At 44.6% G+C, this 21,570-nt stretch overlaps 1 protein-coding gene across 2 annotated transcripts; it reads right to left on the bottom strand.

The window, feature by feature from the left end:
- Positions 1–273: 273 nt before the first annotated feature.
- LOC308192325 (epoxide hydrolase 1-like) lies at positions 274–10,796 on the bottom strand. 2 transcript variants are annotated; one of them, XM_080585771.1, is made up of 10 exons: positions 10,655–10,791; positions 9,308–9,331; positions 8,237–8,450; positions 7,340–7,520; positions 6,333–6,563; positions 5,801–5,930; positions 5,190–5,404; positions 2,337–2,445; positions 1,893–2,018; positions 274–915 (listed from the first exon to the last, which is right to left on the bottom strand). In XM_080585771.1, exons 1-10 carry the CDS (start codon positions 10,681–10,683, stop codon positions 714–716), a joined length of 1,461 nt encoding a protein of 486 aa, XP_080441897.1. In that variant the 5' UTR covers positions 10,684–10,791; the 3' UTR covers positions 274–713. The 2 variants fall into 2 exon arrangements, with proteins under 2 accessions (XP_080441897.1, XP_080441898.1); XM_080585772.1 differs by lacking the exon at positions 9,308–9,331 and having other exon boundaries at positions 10,655–10,796.
- Positions 10,797–21,570: the final 10,774 nt, after the last annotated feature.

Genomic DNA, 21,570 nt, shown 5'->3' with positions numbered 1-21,570 from the left:
TTTTAAGCTTGTCTGACATTTTGGCATGAAATAAGATTGTAGAACTGGAAGGAAATTAGTGAAGTTCATATTTTTGAGCTTGGAGAACACTAGGAGTGCAATCTTTGCCTTACTATCCACTGACAACTGTCATATAATGTGTAGTAACTGCTGAAGTTAGCTCCAGGGGAAAAAAACTGCTAAAATAAAGTTGCCTTATGTACGGCTGCCCACTTGGGAAAGTAATCACAGGTCTCTCGAATGAAATATAACTTGAACTATTCAGTAGGAGTGTTTGGTGTGCTCAGGAGATCAAAGCCCTCCCGCACTTCCACCAAAGCTACTTGTAATGCATATTTAAGAATGCTAGCACTCAAGAATTTAAAGAAGCTTTTGAAAAGACGCCTTAGTTCTGAGGAACAAGGGGCATGCTCCTTACTGCTTTATCCCCCAAATGAGTGCAATGTTACTGCATTAAACTGTTTACATTCTCTGTTATACTTGAACTATGAATGCAGCAATTATATGGTGCTGGGAATAAAAGATGACAAGATGCTTTTTTACATAGGAAGAGCTTTAGAACTTGTTAATCAAGTTTAGTAGTCATAATCATTATCAAAATAAAATGTTGGCTTCTGTATTGTGATTACATTGAGTTTATTTAATCCCTCAAAGTAAGGCTTCTGTGGGTAGCAGAACAGCTTGCTTCTTTTCTACGTATCTAAACGACAGGTTCACAGCTGCTCCACCCTTCTCACAAAGTGTATGATGTCTTGTGCCAGAAGCTTTGGTTCCTCAAAAGCAGCAAAATGGCCTCCGCGGGGCATGTAAGAGTAACTGACAATGTTCTTGAAGATCGCCTTTGCCCAGGAACGTGGTGTATGTGCTATCTCCTCAGGAAAAGCTGCAATCCCCGAGGGAACGTATACTCCAATCCTAAAAAGACATTAGTTAACTGCATTTTCAAAACAGTTCTTAGGGAAAATCCGACTTTCAGAGTCCGAAGTAAAACCTTTTGACTCTGGCAGCTGTCAGGGCGAGTTGGAGAAATTTTACTATGTTGTAGTCTATACTCTGCTGAAGAGCTTCATTTGTATTTGAATCTCTTCGAGTTCAAAAATGTTATATCCAAAGATGCATAAAATGAAGCCCACTTCACAAACAGTATTAAATCTTGGAAAATGTTTCAGGTTTTTGAGATTGCTGTATAGCTTTGTGATATGAGATAGCACATCTCTATGTGAAACTCAGAAATGAGCTAACTCATTTACTTTTGGATTCATGGTACCAGTATAATAAATTACTCTCTTGAGAGGGAAGGTAAACTGGTTGTCAGTCTACAGAGAACAAGACTCCCCTATTTTGTTTCTAATACCAATCACTTGGAGAGGAGTTCTGCTCAGCAGTGTGTTTCCTGGTCAGCCTCTCTTGTAGTCATCTTAAAGCCAGCAGCTGTTAGAAGGTGTTGGGTTTCAAGTACTGCTCTACTGGAAGCTTGTTTCCTTAGAAAAATCCCTTCCCAAACTGCTTCTACAAGTTTCTGCGTAACAGCTGTAGTTCATAGTTTATCCACCAGTAAGCCATAGCCTTCCTAATTCAGTTTAAACTTGTTAGAAATGCTCATGTTTTTCTGTTTTGTATTTACCAAACCAAGCCATGGATTACGTTTGTTTGTCTGGTAAATCTATAGACCTGTATTTGGAAGACGAGACTGAATTACCTATTTTCTTGACTACAGGCCAGCCTGTGTAGATTTTTAGGTTCAAAGGAAGTGACCTTTAACTTTCATTTATCAAAGAAAAAGAACTGGGATTGTGTTCTCACATAGGCTAAACTTGCTGTTGTAAGTGATCTAAATGCAGGCAAATCTGATTGTCTTGTCTGCAAATGTTTTGCACCTGCCGCTTCATTACCTGGAATCATTAGTTAGATGAGGATCCTGGGAGAAGTTCTCCTTGTAGTACCGCATTGAGGGCACAATAGATGATGTCACCCAGTAAATCATCACATTGGTCAAAAGCTCATCTAGCGAGTACTTGCTATTGAGAGAGAAAAAAGCAGCAATTTATCTGAGAGCTATTTTTCAATACGCTATATTGGGCTTATGCCTTGAAGAACAGTTGGTTGTCTGGTTCTCTACTCATTTTCAAGCAGCAAATCAGTTGACATCTGTGTGCTCAGACCAAAACTGCCTGGTGCTGAACCAGTAGCTTGCAGGCAGCCTACTATAAGGTTAACTACTTGTCTTGTAATCTTTCATCCTTAAAATTAACCCAATCTTTTACCTATCTCCTCATTAGCTGTCATCACACTGCCTTTTAATGAGTTTTCTCATCAAAGAGCTTTTGTTTCCTTACCTTTCCAAGCCTCCATCATCTTTATGCAGAAATGATTTATTTGTCCAGGTAGAGAATTTCTCCAAAATATATGCAGCAAGCCCCACCGGGGAGTCATTCACTCCACAACCTAGTTCAGGAGAACAGCAGAGCTTTTGCATTTGCATGGCATTGTAATACTTCAACTGAAGTTAAACTGGACTTTCACAAGTTCCTCGGAGTTTTACATGAGAATTTGGTAGAGAGGTTGTATTTAACTAGCCCTGGCAGTACTTTATTCTTGATGAATTTACCCCTGTGGAGTTCCAGCTGTAAGCGACAGTGCTGCAAACACACGTGGCTCCTATGCAAGAGAAGCAAGGAGCAAAACCAGACCTGTCAGCTTCCTGTTGACATGCGGCAGGAGCACACTGGGATGTAAAGGGATTACACTGTACAAAGAGTTTTTAAATAAACCATATGGGAATGCTGTCCTGCTTTGGATGGGTAATCAGGACACTGAGCACAGTTCATCACCTTTTATGTAATTTAAAGAGGGGAGTGCTGTGTATCCACTACCTGTTCCTGCCCTTTGGGAGCACTATGTTATAAATATTATAAAGGTAGCACATACGTGTCACATAATCTCCATGTTTTACTTGTAAAACAAGGATAGTATTTACTTCAGTAGTGATACAGGCTTGCCTTCAGAAAATTCCTTAGCAGTACTCTAGGCTGTAATTTTAGAGTATACTAAGCATTGTGTACTTTCAGGTGCATTTTAGCGCGGCTTCAGCACTGAATGACTTTTTAGAAGATGATGTACACCATGGACTCAGTTTAATAGTGGGCCTAGCGGAGTAAATTTGTACATTGGCACAACAATTTCCTGCATGTCAGGCCCAGAGTAATGTGCTACAGATTGAAATCATATAAACGCTTTGGCCAGCAACAGTAGGGCAGTCTTAAATGCGTCATCCAGCATAAAACCCATCTGGAGATGAGCATTTTCTGGGCTGAAAGCTGCCTCTGAACTACTTTATTGAGTGTCTGTGGATTAGACCCTCAAACAGCAGACTTGTTTGCAGCTTGTTACTCAACCTGTACCATATTCAACATGCCACAACTGGTGCCGTGTGAAAATACTGTGACTTTGCTTTAAACTTGCCTGATAAGAACTGATAATATAGATATTTCTTATGACTGAGTAGGGAATATATATTTTTTTCATATTTATTTTCTACATTTCACAATTCTAGTGTGCTAAGAAGTCCCTGATGTTTTATCTTCCAGGTTACAGAGTCCTATACTGTGTACAGTGTTTTTATGGAAGCTGCTTGATCATGCCAATTTGCCTTTTTTCCCCCCTTTTTGTATTCTGATTCTAAAGCACGCTTATGAAACAGGGTGAACAGGAATGCAATGGATTCTGAATATCATGGATTTGGTATTTTGTCTTGGTCTTTTTTTGTTGTTTTGTTTTATTTTATTTGACAGTCTGTAAAATGCTCTTGAACTTTGGCTGAGCTGGCTGACATTTGAAATAACTAACCATGACTCATGGATTTTCTTATATGGCAGCAGCCAAAGAAGAGCCCATTGTGATTTCTTCCCCTAATTGCTTTGCACTTTGGTGACATCAAATTTTATTGGCCAATTTATTCAACTAGTCAATTAAATGTTTTCGCAACTCTCTGCAGTTATCTTTAGATTAAACTAAGCCCTGGATAGCACTCAATTTTTCACTTAACAATTAACTTTTCTCTGTAGAGAAATTAGGATCATGCTTAATTGTACAGGTGCCAGCACAGATTTTTGTGATACTCTCCTCACCCCTGGAACTTGCTTACTTATTCCTGTGTTCAGATTCTCATGTTAACCAGTTATTAGTCATGAACTTAGTCCTATTCTAAAGGCAGTTTCATTTTTTGGGAAACATCGGGGAGGAACCTCAATAAAACTTAGTTTTTGGAATTTGCTCTCATTTTTGAACCCTGATTTTCCTGTGATACTATCACCTGTAAATCAATTTTCTTCTTTAAAATAGTTCTGCCAGCTTACTGATCACAAAGACTAGACATACCGATCTGTATTTTTCCAGGGCTGCTGTCCCACCACTTCTTGTCTATTTAAAACAAAACAAACAAAAACCAAAAACAAACAAAAAAAGCAGCCTGGTATCTTGCTTGCCTCCTTTTATTTCTTTGGTATTGTGATGAGTTCAAGCAACAGACTAGGTATTATTTAACATTTCACTTTCAGTTACTTCTGAAAGTTTCAGTGAATAGCCAGGCTGAGATACTATTCATTCTGTAATCTCTGCTAGTCACACCAGTCTGATGCAGTTCTGCTGTCTTTCCTAGTGAGAGAAAGTACTCAGAAGAATACCCCATAATCTTTACTAGTGTGGACTAATACAAATAATTCATTTAACCTTTCTGAGATGGCCGTATGTTTCTTCTGACTCTTTATCTACTGGCCACACTGACTCTGTCAGCCTTCTGGCTTTTAAGATTTAGGGCTGAGTCTACCTTTCTGCAAATTTCACATTACACTTGCTTATGATCTTTTTTTCATGTTTTCACCCATTTTTATTTCTAGAAGCTTCAGTTTCAAGACCCTACACTTCACTTTAAGAGGCTTTTTGCAAAGGGGTTCTTTCCTCAAGAGAAGTGGTACTCCATTTTAAACAGTTTTAAAAGTGATATTTGCAGTGTCCAACTTTTTTTTTTTTTTTTTAAAGACAGGTTTTGGTCCCATGTCTTGCATTCAGTCACCGGAATGCATTGCTTTTCAGATGCAGTAGGCCTTTGTTCGACTATGAGTTTTTTTTTTCTTTTTAATACCATGAGCAGTTTGTATACTATATATAGCAATATAAAGAAGGTTCATTACCTGCAGTGTCTGGTTTGGTGGCTTGGATATGTAAGTATCCAGATTCTCGCAGAAGATCATACACATTCTTCTGCATGAAGGGGTACATCCGTCGAACGTCTTCCCTAGTGAAGCCTACAAGCCATGGTACGTAAGCCCCAAGCATCACTTGAACCAACTTTTTAAAACCTTGCATGGTGATGAAGACAAGATTCACATGAATCCCCTTCACAGATCTAAAATCAAATTAATGAATAGAAAGTTAAATCAATAAACTTTCTGTATCCAGATTTTCTAGAAAGTAAGTCTGACTGGTGCTATGATAGAAGCATTTCATAGAGTCAGATATATCAAGCCCTGAAAGAACCTGAAAGGTTCATCGTGGTTATCATGGTTCAAAAAGATTGCAGGAGTTAGAAATTATACAGCTGGTGCCATCTCCATTCAGCTGCGCCACTGGTATGTGATGCCACTTTTTAGGTGTTAAATGCTGAGCTATGATGCCATCTTCCACGGAAGGTATTTTGTTTCTTTTCTGATCAGGCTCCCTCAACTTTGCATTTTAGATGGGAAAGTGCTATACTCTTCAGCTGCTGAAAGGATGAGCTCCTTTGATTCCCTTTGCTACTCACTCTGGCAGCATCTGGGCCATGTTTGTAGTAATTCGAGAGCCCCAGTCTCCTCCCTGAACATAGTATTCCTTGAAGCCCAGTCTCTTCATCAGCTTGTGAAATATCCGAGCAGTTGCGCGGCTGTCAAAGCCTGTAGGTAAAGAGAAACACCACACAGGAGACCCGTTTGTCCTAGCATGCATTCCCTGGCCAAAGATCACAGCCTGACAGAGGCAAGTGAGTGTGCTGCTGTGAAGGCACTGCTCCACCTCACTCCTTGACAATAAACAGAACTCCAGACGATGTAAATTCAATGCAAAGAGGAGAAAGTGGAAAGCAGAGATGGCTTCCAGCTACCACTGCCTTCCAAATCTCCACAACCAGCCTTAGAGCCTCAGTCACGTCAGCATACGTGCAGAGCCAAGTTTACTGAACCTCAGATCCAGAATCTGCCTTCCTGCATTCACAGGCTTCAGTGCACAGGGGTCTGGGGGATAGCTGAAGTGTTACACCAAAAACCTTGCGATTCCGATGGAGCCTCTTCATCACTTACCTTTCTGGTGCGGAGCCTCTGAGAAGCCATAGCCTGGGATGGATGGGCAGATGACCTCAAACACCACATCGCCATCACCCAGGCCGTACTTGGCTGGCTCTGTGAGCAGAGGGATGATCTTGTAGAACTCGTAGAAGGAGCCAGGCCAGCCGTGGACCATCAGGATAGGTTGAACAGCTCGTCCATGAGGGACGTAAGGAGGCTTCACATGGATAAAATGGATATCAATCCCTGCCAGACATCAAAGAGATAGATTAAGCTCTGTCTCCATCTCAATTTCTGTTCTGGACTCTGAAGAAGGAGGTTGGCAAAGTATTAATTAGGTTTCATGGCAGAAATTATACAGTCAACCAATGGCAAGAAGATGCCCAGCTGAAAGGGGGATGCCTGGCATTGTAGCTATTTCTCATCTTTTGCATACAGACCAAGGTATTGATCTCAGCCCCAGAAATTGGAGTTGCAGCAGACTGAGCATCCCTCTCCTGAGAAAGTGGTTTCACAGTAATGGGTAGAGCTACACTTAAATGCACAGCATAATGCAGGGAAGACATTGGGCATTACCACACAAAAACATGACATAATGACATGAAAAAATATTCTAGCCTTAGAGCCTGGATAAATTTTGCAGTCTTTAAAGGTGTCTTCAAGGCATCACTAGAAGAAAACAAGAAAACCTCATAGTTAATTAGCACAGGTTCTGAGCCAGAGGAAGCCCATTTTGAAACATACCTAAACTTATTACCAATGTATGATGGTCTCAATTTATACATGGTTATTAATAATGTGGGCCACAATAGTGATATTTCCCTTACATCACTAAGCTGTTATGCATACTGTTGTCTTAAATATTCTAACATCTTACAGTAGCCATCAGGGCTGGGCTTCCAGCAGCTCCTTGTGTACCACTGGCAAGAGCAAAGTGAGGGCGGCTGGTATCTGCCAGAGAAGTGCCCTGTGTTGGACCAGGGAGCCACGTGGACCTGCTTGTGACACAACGACCCCCTCACCTTCGATGGTGGTGTGGAAATGAGGGTATTTGTTCAGGATTTCCACTTGCTTGCGCCAGTCGAACTGGTTCCTCCAGTAGGCCACCACCTTCTGCAGGTAGTCGGAGTTGAAGCCGTAGTGGAAAGCTGCCCCTTCCAGCGGAGGCGCGTAGCGAGCCTGGTCGAGGCGGTGGTGCAGGTCCTGCAGGAGGAGCGAGGCTGCCCAGCTGCCCACCCGTACTGAGCTCCAGGGCAGCCACGAGCAGGAACCAACTCTCAAGGTGGCTACCAGCTTTCAGACCGCTCCTGGTACACCACGAGGCCGGCTGAAGCAGTGGCATGCTCTAAATGATCTCATCAATCACTTACATGGGGAACACATTTTCTACAGATTAACTGTTCCCCCAAGAGGGTCCCACTCCTGCCCTGCTGCTAATTTCTTTTAGGATTTTTGGAACTAGCAACTTCCAGGCCTTGCTGGCTGGAAAAAGAATAAAAAAGTGTGATCAAAGATTGGGCCCAGATGTGTGTTGCTAATTGACTGGATAATTAGGGACAGGTGCTACAACTCATCAAGGCTCTGTCCCTTCACCCTTTCCAGGCATCTCTCTGTGGGAGCCCCTCAGCCCTGCCCTGCTGTAGCCGCTGCTGTCCCTACACCCTCCTGCCCTGCCCCACCGCCTGCAGACCCACTGTCAAACTGAGCTGCTCGAGGTTGCATAGAGGGTCTGTGACATCTGAAAGTCTTTAGGGGACATTGCAATGAATCTGAACCCAGATCTGACTCATGAAGGCTGATGAGACAGCATCATCTAACAGTATTAAGTAACTGCACTGGCATATCTCTAAGCAGTAAGGTGGTGACAGAGTCTCCATCTCACAGCTTCCTTCCTCTCCCTATATCCCAGCCATTAGTACCTCAATTTCTTTGTCAGAGGTTTCAATCTTGAAGGGGCGGATTCTTTCATCTTCGTTCTCTCTTAGGGGTCTTTCACCTGAGCCCCACCATCCATCACCCATTTCGAGTCTCTTGATCTTGCGTCTAGACATTAGCCAGCAAACCACCATTCCTCCGACCCCCAGAGTGGCTGCAGGGACCAGGACTGCATTCTTCTGTGAATATTGAAAAGACCTAGGGAGGCATAACATTTGCATTCAATAACAGAAGCGCCAAGGGTAGTGGGACTGTGCTGAGGCTTGTTTTCACAGTGGTTGGGCCCAAGAAATAACAGATGTCCAAACGCCCCATGGAGTCGGCAGGGGCTGAGCATTTCTGTTATTTTTGAAGACCACATGCAAGATTTGGGGCAGCCCCGCAGAGAGCAATGAGTTCCACAAATACCAGCTCAGCAATCTGAAACCAGAGTAGAGATATTAAACTCTAACAACAAGAGTCTGAAGACAAGAAGCCTCAAGGTTACATCTACCAGTGCTCATTAGGGATCTCAAGCTCTTGCTGATCATGACTTGCTGATCACAAGGCTCCTGAGTAGAGACAAGGGTCTTCAGCTGCCAGAGGGAGCTTGATGTGCTGGACGTGCCCTTCTCAGCAGTGCTTTACACATAGCTTTCCTACAGATTCAAGCATCTCTTAGGGCAACACTGGCCCTCTAAGATAGCCCTCCACAGGTAGGGGTCTAGGTTGTCTGTTTGGTGCCCCCATTTCTGTTCCACACAGCCGAGTTTAGGACTTTCTTGAAATATGGGAGCTAAGTTGCCAGAGCTGGTTTTAACAGACATGTAGCATGTTCTGAAGCTCTTTAAATGCATGAGCAATCAGTCCCAAATGAATGGTACTTTCCTGTCCCTCTGACCTGTGGCTCAAGCTCTGCAGCTTTGCCTGGGGATTAGGAGTTGTGCCTGTTGCAGGGGGCTGCAGGAGGACTACAAATGAAAACTTGTTGTTGTCATATGGAGGTGGGAAAGGACTATGCTGTATCCTAGGTCGGGTGTTAAATGAAAAGTGGAGGGCTTGGCTATTTCACTCACCTGATGCGGGATAAGATGCTCTCCCTAAATAAAAGAGAAAAAGAAAAAAAAGATCCTTACAGACTGATCGTGTTGTCTGAATAGTACCAATCTTTGGGGAGAGTGCAAAGAACCTCATCTGCCTTGGGATTGTGAGCTGTTTAGCCACACGGACACATCCACAATTTTTCTTGTACATTCGGATGAGAAAGAGAGGGAGTGCAGAGGCAATGTTTCTTGGCTGCGTGCTAGCTAGATATCTTGTTTAAATAATATTACCTCCTTCAGCACAATTTAGATAAAAGGCCCTAAACAGACGGGTAGGTGTCCTTGCAGTCTTTCATCCTACGAGTGGCTGTGATACTTCAGCCAGGAAAATCAGTTATTTTGACCACTGCATGGAGATAGGCACAAAGCCCTGCAGGGAACTTTTAAGATCAAGGTTCACTCTGCTCCCAGCCACGCTGTGCTCATTGTGCCACAGGGCTGGCACGAGGAGAGGCTTGTAGGACCTTTACCTGCTCAGATTTCAGTGAGTTGCTATACCTTTCCTACTTCTAACGACTCCTAACTGGATACTGAGCTTTTAGGTCTTATCTGCCTGCAAGAAAAATGAAAATTCCTCCTTGGTTCTGTTTTAGCCTGATGGATTGTCTTGCAAGAATAGTTACTTCTGGAAAAAACTAGAAGTAACAAGAAAAAGTTTTGCCGCTCCACCTTACGGAAGGTGGCTGAAGTAGGGAGCTGTTTGGCGTCATAATTAAGGTATCTCAAAACAAATAAAAGGGCACAAATCTCCATGAAAACACACACCCATTTGCTGTTTCTTTTTACCTGCTATCATTTCCCACCACTACCTGTGGCAAATAATCTGGTGCCTATACTGGAGACCGTAGCAGTCCCCATGGCAATTTGGTAATGATCTCTGATAGCTCGTGTGTGATTTTTAAGGAGGTACCTCCTTAAACAGCTCCCTGCCAAGGCAAAACAAAGCTTCTGTAAGCAAACAATGTCACCCTCCACCTCACGGAGGCTGAGCAGCTTATGCAACAGGTAATAATATCCCTGTGCACTTACGTCCCAGACTTTAGTGAGTCGGAGGCATGAAACAAGTTATTGTGGCACTAGCACCATCTCAGCACTGTTAACAAATCAAGCACGCCAGAGACACAGCTCTCCGAGCAACAAAAAGCAAGGTTCGGTCTAGTACAACCTCCTCCCCAGTCACGCTCAGGAGAAACCAGCTGCGTGCTCCCCACACCCTCCGATGGCTTGGCTCAGCCTGGGTTACCCTGCAGGGCTTTCCCCGACCCCAACCACAGCAGAGCCCTGTTTGGGGCCTTCCTCCCCACCCCGAGGGCATCTCACCAGGCGTTGGGAAGGACCTCCTGCCACATGTCTGCTCCTCCTCGCCTTGCTGCAGCTCTGAGCAAAGCAACGCAGGTGTCTCCTCGGCTGGCTTTCTCTTGGCACTGACGCTCTCTCAGTGACAAGGCAAGCTACATCATTGATTGGTGCCACCTATTGCCTAAGTGTGCGCATGCAAATTAGGTTCAACAAAGTTCAACAGAGGCAAATACAAAGTCCTGCATGGGGAGGGAATAGACCTGTGCACCAGCACAGGCTGGGTGCCAAAAGCACAGAAAGCAGCTCTGCAGAGCCTGATTTGAGGTCCTCAAATGAATCACTCAAGGAGGGGACCTCATGGCAAAGGCTAGCTATGTATGGGGCTATACAGCAAACATGTTAGACAGCAGGCTGGGTGAAGCGATCCTTTCCTCTCTTTGGCCCTTGTGAGACCATGTCTGGAAGCGCAGTGCTGAGGTCTGGTCTTGTTGGCAGAGGACGGAGCAGAGTGAGTCCAGTGCAGGGCCACCAGGCTGCCAGGGGCTGGAGCACATGCTGTATGAGGAGAGACAGAGGCCTGTGCCTGTTCAGCCTGGAGGACAGAATGCAAATGTGTGTGTGCGTGTGTCCATCCTACTGCTGTGTACAGCTACCTAGTGAACAGCATAGAAAAAATAGAGCTAGACTCTTCCTGGGCGAGCAACAGTGGAGGGACAAAAGGTAATGGATGCTAATTGCAACAAAGGAAGTTCTGGTTAGATATTAGGATAAATTAGTTCCCCATTCAGACACTGAAGTGTGTCCCAGAAAGGACACTGGAACAGGGTCACAGAGAAGATCTGGAATCTCCATCCTTGGAGGTATTCAGAATTTGTTAGGAGCAAGGCATTCAGCAACCTGACCTACCTGGACCTGCTCTGTGCAGGTGGTGGGACCAGCTGACTTCCACGGGTCCCTTCCAACCTGTGCATCGTGTGGTTCAATCCCATGTGCGCCTGGGATTTGCAGCAGCCAAAACAAAACAAAACAAAACATCAAAAAAGGAAAAGATAAGTTTTCTCATATACCACAGAAACTAGTGCTTTTATTTAGCTCAGGGAACTAGATTTCATTTCCCAAATGATCAATTAAATCTTACTGGATAAAGGTTTCTTTTTTCCCAAATTGTTGCACAGTGTCCTTGCCGTGTTTCACTTCAGGGATAGCTACATTTTACTGTCAGAGGGAATGACTCCTACCTCCATGCAATGCTCAAAGTAAAGTCCCATTACCAATGAGATCTGCGGAGATCAAGTCTTGTATTGCTGTGCTGTCAAAAGAGCTATCAGGAGGAAAACCTTGTAAATCCTACATTTGGTTTAAGTTCAATTTATTGCTACACCACAGCTATTTCTGGTTATGCCTGGGAGATGGCTGGGATTACTTAGCTTTAAGGCCTTATTTCTAAAATAAAAGCAGGTCTGGAAGCCTTTTGGAAGATGGCATCCCTGATTGCAGAGGGGGCTGTAATTAAGACTGGAGAATTACTATCAACGCGAGGAAAAAATGATCACCTGGGTGAAAGGTAGTTGAGGACCCCCGTAGTTTGACATGTTGGGGTACAACAGGCTGTGATGTTTCTAGGATTCAAAAGAGACCTTGAGAGAATTCTGTTTCTTACCTATCACTAGGAAAAGGCACAAAGGAGGAAGATCTGGCTTAAATAACTGAGAGTGAAAATATCTATTCCAGGAATGTTGGAAAAGAGCCAGCAGAGCTAGTTAAAGCAGCAGAGAAAAGATACAAGTTGCTGCCGTCTGTCTAAAAGGTTTGGGACTATCAGAACAGGTTTCTCTGAGATATAGGAGGGCACACCAAGGCCATTAATATCCTGAGGCTAAAAGGCAAAAAACAAAACCAAACCAAACCTCAAACAACCCATAAGACACAAAACAGTGATAAATCTGAAACAACTGAGATGTTAGCATGCTATATAAAATGCAGGGTATATGTGCAAGAGTTTGGTGAGTGCTGGAGCAAAGAGCTCAAGGGGTTCCGGAGGAAATCCTCCACTTTGGGATACTGCAGCAGCTTGTCCATCCACTGGAAAACAAGTTTTTTTTCCCTTCTCTCTTACAACCCCTAGTGGCCCAAATGCACAACTCCAGGCAGAAACTGCTTGCTGGTGTCAACTAGGCTGCCTACCAGGAGGCTGTGATGCACGTCCCATAAATGTAACTATCAGAGGAAAGGATATAGAAGAGTGTCTCAGAGCATCTCCCTGCACTGGGGCAGGATCCCTTATCCTTAATGATAGACGTTTTATCAAACCCATTTTAAAAAGCCTCCTTGGAGCACTATTAGAACATTTTCTGCCCCTGTCCCGGTGCTGTGATTTTGCTGGTCCAGCTGCTGTTCTGGCATGGGAAGAAAAAGAAAAGAAAAAAAAAAGAAGAATTGTTATATAGTATTTCAGTATTGCATCTGTCTAAACTTTAAAAGGCTCTCATGTTTCCATTGCACAAATCCCATGTGAACAGAGGGCTTGTTTCCTCTCTCTCCCTTGTTTTTGCCACCAATCAGCAGTATCACGCCTGCACAAACAATAGAAAATATGCACATGGAAATGTAACCGTAATGCATTTTTCCCACCTGTTTCAGCAGCGGGATACAAGCAGGAGCAGCCAAACACAAGATAACCTGCCAGCTCTCCCAGGGCCATTCACAGTGCTGCCGGAGGGAGAGCTGCTGCTGGAGCGAGCACCAAAAGCCCAACCAGAGCTTAAGCGAGTGCCAACAGAGGCACTCGCAGCACTTCTGCAAATACTGGGTGCCCTCTGGTGGGAAGAGGAGCTCAGAGTGCACAAAATAACCACTTTTTTTTTTTTTCTTTTTCTTTTTCTTTTCCCTGTTTGAGCACTTTGTGGTTTTCTCATTGTCCTTTGCACATAATTGGAATGGAAGCCTCCTAAATGCCATTAGTTCCAAAACCCGAGACGTGGGGAGGAAAGTTGGTGATTTCTGGTTATGAAATGAGATTGTGAACAGAGCTAAGACTGGAGCACAAAAGCTTTGCCTGCAGCTGTTTTATAGCTTGAGATGCTGGGCTAACTCGTAAATGATCATTCTGACCCTTAGGTCGATTACAAGCCCCTCACTGATATTTATGCTCCTGGCTGTAATGCTCTGCCCTTCACCTTTCTGTATGAAGAATTCACTATATAATTCTCCTTTTGCATGTGCAAAATCAGGTTCGCTATCTTGAGACTATTACTGGAGAGCAAAGACTGTGCAGTAACAGGGGATCTTTATGAATGTGGTCTCCTGACATACACCAAGGGCAAGCTGTCTTCTTTTTAGTTGGTGAGTGGCCACTTGGCAAGCTGCTGGCTGCTGATGCTGTTGCAGGGCAGGGCAATGCCTGGGAGCCTCAGGGCTGCCCTTTTCCCTTTTCAGGCTGTCATGCAACCCTGCTCGACCCATGGCATCACCTGATGATACCCACCTTCTCTGTGACACTCCATTTTCTTCGTTTTCTTTTAAGAAAACTCCTTAAAACTAATGAAGCTTTCCTCAGCTTGACAGGACCTTTGCTCCCCCAGACAAAAGACAGCTCCAGATACTGAATGCAGCATTTCCCTGCATGAACTCTGGAGGGGAACAGTCTGCACAACCCAACGGGTCCAAGCTGGGTCTGCTCGTGCACGCACGTCTCTTTCCACAGGTGTTGTATGAAAACAACACTGCCCAGCAATGGGATCGCACAGGAAGGACTGCAGAGCTTCCCACATGTGGCTGTGTCCTGGAGGCCAAGGAAGAGCCCCAAGCGTGTCTCCCTGCCCACAATGGATGGGCAGAGGTTTCACCTTCCTGGCGAGGCCTCGGGGAGTGCAGCTGGTCAGCAGAAGATTTGCTTTTCACCAAAATCTGCTTGAGCCCTGAATGGCTGCCTCTGTGTTCGTCCTCAGTGATTACATCCCAGAGGAAACACTGAACTCCTAAGCGCTTCCAAGCTGTTAATTCCTGAATTGTATTAACAAGAGCCAGACCAAACATCTGAGAGCAGATCGCAGCAACACCTCACTCCTGCCTCCACCAGCAGCCAGCCCACGAGGCTGCTCCATGGTATTTTATATAAAACTCAGATGGCAGGAGCAATGAACAACTTGGAAGGGCCATGGACAACCCCTCCTCTTCCCTCCTCCCCCTTCACAAATGCTCCTTTCTTGCCTAGAAAGCCCATCTTCATTTCTTCAGCTCTCTTCTGCAAGTACCCCCCTTCCCCATCTGTTTAGTCCTTTGCACTGCAGTGTACGCTGAATAAAAGTTAGTGTTTTCCCAGCTGGAAATGGCCCCTTCTCTGCCTCCCTTATTCTCAGGAGACCTCACAAATGTTTCACTGCTACCTCCAGCAAGGACTGGCCCCTTCTGTTGCTAATTAGGGAGCTAAGAGGTTCCCCCAGGCACTTCCCAGTGAAACCGAGCCCATTAAATGAATGGCAGGCAACGTCTCAGGGGGTGGGGAGCAAAGTTACACAACAGCTGTTTGGAAACAGGCAGTTGGTTACGTGTGCTGGTTTTTAGAGACTCTGCAACATTAAAAACAAAAGCAACTTTCAAGTCCAAAACAGCGTATTTAGGTCACTGATACCCTGGGGATAATCTCGGGGATATTGGTGATTGGAAGCAGGCAGCGGGCACTGGGATCTGGTGCTCAGAGCTTGGATGCGCAAAACGTGGTGGTCCCCCCATGTGCACCCCGCCAAGCGCCAGGAGCTGGGTGCACGGCCCCTTTCTGTGCTCTGGGACGTGGATCCCGCTGTGCTGCAGATGAGGCCTGTTGAATCCTGGAGCGTAATGTGAGGCAGAGCCCCCCTGGCCTTGGACACATGGAGTGAGCGTGGCTGAGGCTAACCCAGGAGCCTGGCAGCCTGGACACGGGTAAATTCTCCACTGAAGGCTGAGAGCATCAAAGCTGAACGTGCTGTTCCCAAGCCGTGTCTCCCAAGAGGCTGGATCTCTGGACGGCGTACTAAAGGCTACGTATCAAAGCTATGCATTAAGCATCAAAGCAGAATCTCTGACACGGGATGGAACTCCACACAATCAATGCAGATGCAGCTTTAAAACCCCGATCAGTTATGTCATTTTCATTGTCTTACAATCTTAGAAGTGCATCATGTACCTCCCATAACAGTTGCCCCAAATCACCGTCTCACAAAGCAAACAAGAATCATTAAAGAAAAAATGAGGCAACTTACCAAAGGCACTCGAAGGAGAGACCAGTCATAAGATCTGTAGGGCAATAAAGATATAAATACCTTATGGAAAAGAATATTCCAGACGATTTGTCATTAGTGTTGTGATGGAAGTATTAGGGGCAGAAGCAAAGGCCTTACCTTCATCAAAGGGATGAAGATAAATCAGAATGCACAGGTGGTCTATACTCAATAATTTATTTAGTTTAACAAAAAGTACTGAATAAAGCAATAATTGTGTTTGGGTGAGGCAAAAAGAAATGGCGGAGGAAGAACTCCATCCCTCTCAATAACAATGACCACTGCTGAGGATCCTGCAATGCTCATTATGATCACAAGTTCGTTTTCTGAGCCCTTGTCCTGGCAAACTCTGGGAATTGCTTTCGGTGGGCATCAGTGCTCAGTGGCTGCGGGGAGTAGGTGCACTGGAGGAGAGGGGCAGGCAGTCTCTGCCCCACTGCTCTCACACAGCTCTGTCAGCCAGCGTCCTGAATTGAGGCAAACCTCCTTCAAAGAAGGACTTCATAGGGAAAGGGAGAAGCCCAAATCTAAGCATGGTTTTGCAGAGACACCAGCAGAGCTCCCACAACTCTTATGAGAGGCAGTCGGAGTGTGTGAGCCCCCCTTTGCAGGCCTGAAGAAACATGCAGGCAGAAGAAGATTTTATTTATTTATTTACGTGTTTATTTATTTACTGAGAAGTCAGTTTCATGGTGTGTTCAGTTCACCAGAAATCTCAGAAAGTTTTCTGCTCTGATCCTATGCGTCAATTCCTCCCTTTTTGGGAACTGCGCTAGCTATCTGGAAACATTTCTGTGGCCTCCTTTCTGAATTATCATTTATTCTCTGTGTGATTTTTCCTACTGTTCATTATTAGTTGTTATGCCTACATTGTGTAACAACAACAGTGACATGAAGAAACTCTGTCCAGAGGCATTAAGCAAATCAAGACCGAATAAGCTGAATTTCTAACATAAGGATATGATTTCCATTTTTCATCAAAATCAGCTAGTCTGGGAAGCCAGGGAAGTTTGAGTATAATGCAATAACAACACTGCAGACATCTCTTCTAAAGAAAATAGCACTGTGGACTTTAAGCCTTGTAAGAGGACCTACAAATAAATCTGGGAAAATAACTAGGTATTGTATTTTAAGCTATTAGGCTGAATATGGTAAACAAGACTCTAGCAACAAGTCTGTAAGGATAATTTTTTTCTCTCCTTCAGCTTTTCAGCATTCTTGGAAAGACTTATCTAAGTACTATCCCAGCGTACGTAACTGGCCCTTCCCAAAGGTACAAGGATAATGCCCTTTGCAAATGGCTATTAAGAAAACTTGGCAACAACAGCTTGCAGGATGAATACTTGCCAAAGATTAATAAGCAGTTCCACAAGCAGTGGAACTAATGAAGCTTTGTTTCCTACGCATATTTGCAAAATAGAGCTACTATTTGCAAATACAAATACAAAAACTTTTAAACTGAATTATTGTAAGACTTTGTTTTCTCTATGTACATTTAAAAATTTCACACTGCACTTCCCAAAACAATCAGATTTCATGAAATGTGTAGGAACACATTTCATAACTATTTTGAAGTCTCTGCTTGCTGAAATTGAGTGAAATCAGCAAAAAGATCAAGAAATTACTGGGGGGACACACCAGATGATTGAATAAGCATTGGTTCTGCAGAAAGCAAGGGAATAAATTGAAGTTATGAACGAAAACATAGGAGGAAGCATCTATTTCTTAGCAGTGTTTTATAACAGGAGTTGCGAGGCATTTCCCATGATCAGCACTGTGATGTATAGCAGCCAAAAATGACCCACTCTGACTCTTTTTATTGCAGCAGCGGAATCTTCAACATTGCTAGCGAGACCACAGCTTGCTTTTGCACCACACCCAGAAGACGAAGAGTTCAGTACAGTGTCCAGGTCTATATAAGATACAGAATGATTGGGAAAAACTTCAAAAGACCTTAGCAAAGGCTGCTCCTTCTAAATCCGATGCATGTTTTGACATTTAGATTCAGTGGAAGCAGGAATGAAGCAAAACTTAGGTAAGTTGGACAAAGTGATGGCAGATGGAGCTCTGTGCATGCCAGCATAAGTCACGGAAAGCTGGAAAAACTGTTTTACTTATCTGCATTCTGAAAAATTTTGCAATAGAGCTGATCTCAGGAAAAAGATCTGGGTTCTTCCATAGATAATCATAGAATCATTTAGGTTGGAGAAGACTTCTAAGACCATCTGGTCCAACCTTTAACCTAGCAGTATTTAGAGATGAAGCTGAGAACAGAGCAAAGTGAAATCAAAATAAGATGTCATGTACTAAATGGGAATTTATATATTGTCATAATAATTCCTAAATAAGTCATCTGTGTATCACCACCTTGAAATCTGTGTTGGATATGATCACTTCCTTATCTAAACTGCAGAGAGTAGTAGAAAAGGCAGAAAATAAAACGGCATAACACTCATGGAACAGTGGAGGCTGTGATGGGAGAACAGAATGAGCGAACAGCATGGCTTAGCTTTGTGGAGAGTTGAGTTAGAGGAGAGACAAATACTCTTTCCATAGCTCCCATGCAGTTACAACCCCCTGTCCTGAAGATAAGTTTTTGTTTTCAAGGCCATATCTTCTCTCTGGACTAACCACCTGAGGGCAATCTCACACATGCAATCACCCGCACAGAGCTCCCGTGCCTGCAATACTGCACTCGGTTCCAGGAACCATATTACCAGACAAAAACATGACAAACTAGAAGCAACTCAAAGAGCAGCAGTGATGATGATTAGGAGGCTGGAGGTACTATGCAGAAAAAAAAAAGAAAAAAAAAAAAGGGGGGAGAGGGGGAAAAAAACATTACAAAAGCAAAATCAAGTTTGCCTAAGGGATGTTTGATTAGCATACTGACCTCCAAATATTTGAAGAATGAAGAGAAATTATTCAGCATAATAAAGGAACATAGAACTACGAGTAATTGGTGGAAATGAGGCAAGGAAAATGTGCCTAGTCTTCCTGCTGTATTTTTCCTACCTGTGACATACTGGTCTGGGAATTAAATGTATTGATTTTCTGATTGTGTAATAAAGATCAAGGCTCTGTCAAGGTAATCATAGTACAGACCAGGACCAGAGACTCTTGGCCAAGAAGAGCAGCTCTTAGTCAAGTGGCAGCCAGGATATGACTAATGAGTAAAGTGCATCACTGTTGTGGGGCAGGAAGATAACACAAAATATGCGGTTCTTTGAGAAAGAGAAGTCATTTCTCCAGGAAAAATACCTGAAGGCCTGGGAACACCAAGCTGTCCTTCCCCATCTGCAAATTTCACAAATTTCACAATACGTGTTGTCCCAAGAAGGCTCTTTCTTCTTTGTTGGTCTATGACAAATTTTTGGATGCTATAGAGCAATACTGATTTCAGGCCAGGGCTATTTCTTCACCTTCCCACTTTTTTCCAAGAAAGAAGGCGTTTGGGTCCTTGGTCAGACACAAGAGCAGTTGGAGGCAACCCACGGGACACATCATTTACCAATGGGACTGGGTATGGGGTACTATGCAGTGTGGACAACTGAGTCTCCCTGAAGGCCCACAGGATGGCCACAAAGAGGATGGGACGGGGTGTGCCGGATGTGTCGGACAAGCCAGCAGAACTGCCGCTCTGCAAGCCCAGGTGCTGCCCCAGCCTCTTCAGGACAAAAAGCAGATTTAGCAACCTGGGAACGCACATAGTTGGCAGGATCACACCATGCCAGGCCTGAAGGCAGAGCTAAGCTGCAGAGCTAAAGCTGTGTCACTAGGGGTAGGGCAGCATCTGTCCTCTGCTCAGGAAGGGAAAAGCTTACAAGTGCTCACGGGGAGCTCTGAATGCCTCTGTCAGCACAACACGAGAAAATCTGGTTCAGCTCAGCCTCAGGCAGGTCTGCGGGCAAGTGGTGCAGAGAAACTAGCTTCACGTGGCTTCATACGCCACGTGTGGTGGGGATGACGGGGGCACAGCGTGTTCTTTGTGTAGCCAGCCAACGAGGCAAATATGCCCTCAGTGCTGTCATACCTTACGGGAAGCAGGTCCATGGGAAAGGGGAAAACTGTGTTTGTTTCCACGGGAGAAGCAAGGCCTGGGGTGGCTGGAGCTGCTTGGTGACGGTGCTAAGGCATAGGCACGGCCTACCTATTTGGTAGGCGCTGCCAGCCTGTGCAGGTTAGCGGGGCTCAATAAAGCAAGCATTACGAATCAGGGCAGCACAGGGGCAGCATCTCCTGCCTGCTCGTGTCGACCCAGTCTGCTCTTCTGCTGCACCCAGCTCCCTTGTGGCAGTGGCCAAGTGTTTCTGTGCAGGTGCTGGAGTTACTCACCAGCACCTCTCACCACCCTGTGGGCTCTCCTGCCTTGTTCCCCTCTCAGCACCCCTTGATGGAACCACCTCCTTCCCCACTCCTCCCTCAGCTCTCTACCTGGCACACAAATTTCAATCTTCCCATCAGCAGGCTTTGCCTTTCTTCCCGTTCTGTCCCTCCATCCGCCTCCTTTGGTCACTGACCTGACGGGGCCACACCAGCTCTTGGAACGTGCCAGCATGAAAATCAGCTCCTAGCGCAGAGCTCCCTGTGACCGCGGAAAGCTGCACGGCGTTGTAATTCGTGCCAGGCCCCTAGGCAGAAGTGGAGCAGGCTCGGCTAATCCCAAAGGGAAATGATTAGCAGCTGTAGACTTGCATCTCGGTGGCACAGGATTTGGGATTCATTCTCTTAAAAAGTGCAGAGCTCGAAGCTTCAGGGTGACCTGGGGCCACCAGAAAGCCCTGGAAAAGCCCTGGAAAAGAAGCGATTCTGGTCCTGCCTGATGTCCGGAGCACCAGCTTTACACCATGACTTTGCAGAAAGATTTGCAGGATGTTCTTTATTTAAAATGCAGTTGGGGAAGGGAATGCTGTATGGGAAGACTTATCTAGCTCTAAATAACTGGGATGTCAATAGCGGTAAAGCAGCAGCAGCAGCAAGGTCTAACAAGCTTGCTCAAGCCCTGATTAGACTTGCCTGGCCTTCCTGGAAGTCTGTCCTGCTGTTACTTCATCACTGTTAGAGTTTACTTACAGTTGCTATGCTGCAGTTAAACATTCTGATTCTGTGGTAAGTATGCCCTGAGTGTGACGGAGCCTGAAAATTTGGGAAGCAAACTGAGCTCAAGTAACTGAACTGACTCCAAATGGAAAGCAATAGAAAACAGCAACCCCTCATTCCCTTCCCAGGACCCCCATTTAAGAAAGAAAATCCTAATTCTTCTGCTTTCCAGTCCTATAACAGGCTGGTTATAGGACTGACCTGTACCAATGACTTTTTTTTTTTTTTTAAGAAAGGCAAATCTACTGTCTCATCTCAGAGGGCTTATTTGCAAATATGGCTAGCTAGATCCCTTTCCTACAGTCTGCAGCAATACATTTTTTTCTCAGAGATCAAGCAGTCAACACTCAACTCAGTCAACCTCAGACCCTGGAGGCAGTCTAATGCACCATATACTCCAAAGCATTATCCCCACTGCCTGCTGTTTTCAGGTTCCTGCTAAAGATTAATAATCAAAGAGCAAACAGCTTTTGTTTTGACTCTAATACTGAATATACCCTGGATCTCTGTTTGAGCAGAAGCAAACGAGTGTTCACTTGTTTTGAGAACCACTGGTTCCCAGGAAAGAGGACAAATTTC

The sequence above is a fragment of the Anser brachyrhynchus genome (genome assembly GCF_964034855.1).
Source record: "Anser brachyrhynchus genome assembly, chromosome: 3".
Lineage (NCBI taxonomy): Eukaryota > Metazoa > Chordata > Aves > Anseriformes > Anatidae > Anser > Anser brachyrhynchus.
This window is presented reverse-complemented; position numbering and strand designations above follow the sequence as displayed.

Excerpts from the sequence above, each read along its gene's own strand:
- LOC308192325 (XM_080585771.1), bottom strand. The coding sequence starts at position 10,683 with ATGTGGCAGGAGGTCCTTCCCAACGCCTG. Across the intron at positions 8,451-9,307 it reads AGCATCTTATCCCGCATCAG|GTCTTTTCAATATTCACAGA; the intron begins GTGAGTGAAATA and ends ATGCCTCCCTAG. Across the intron at positions 5,931-6,332 it reads AGAGGCTCCGCACCAGAAAG|GCTTTGACAGCCGCGCAACT; the intron begins GTAAGTGATGAA and ends CTTTACCTACAG.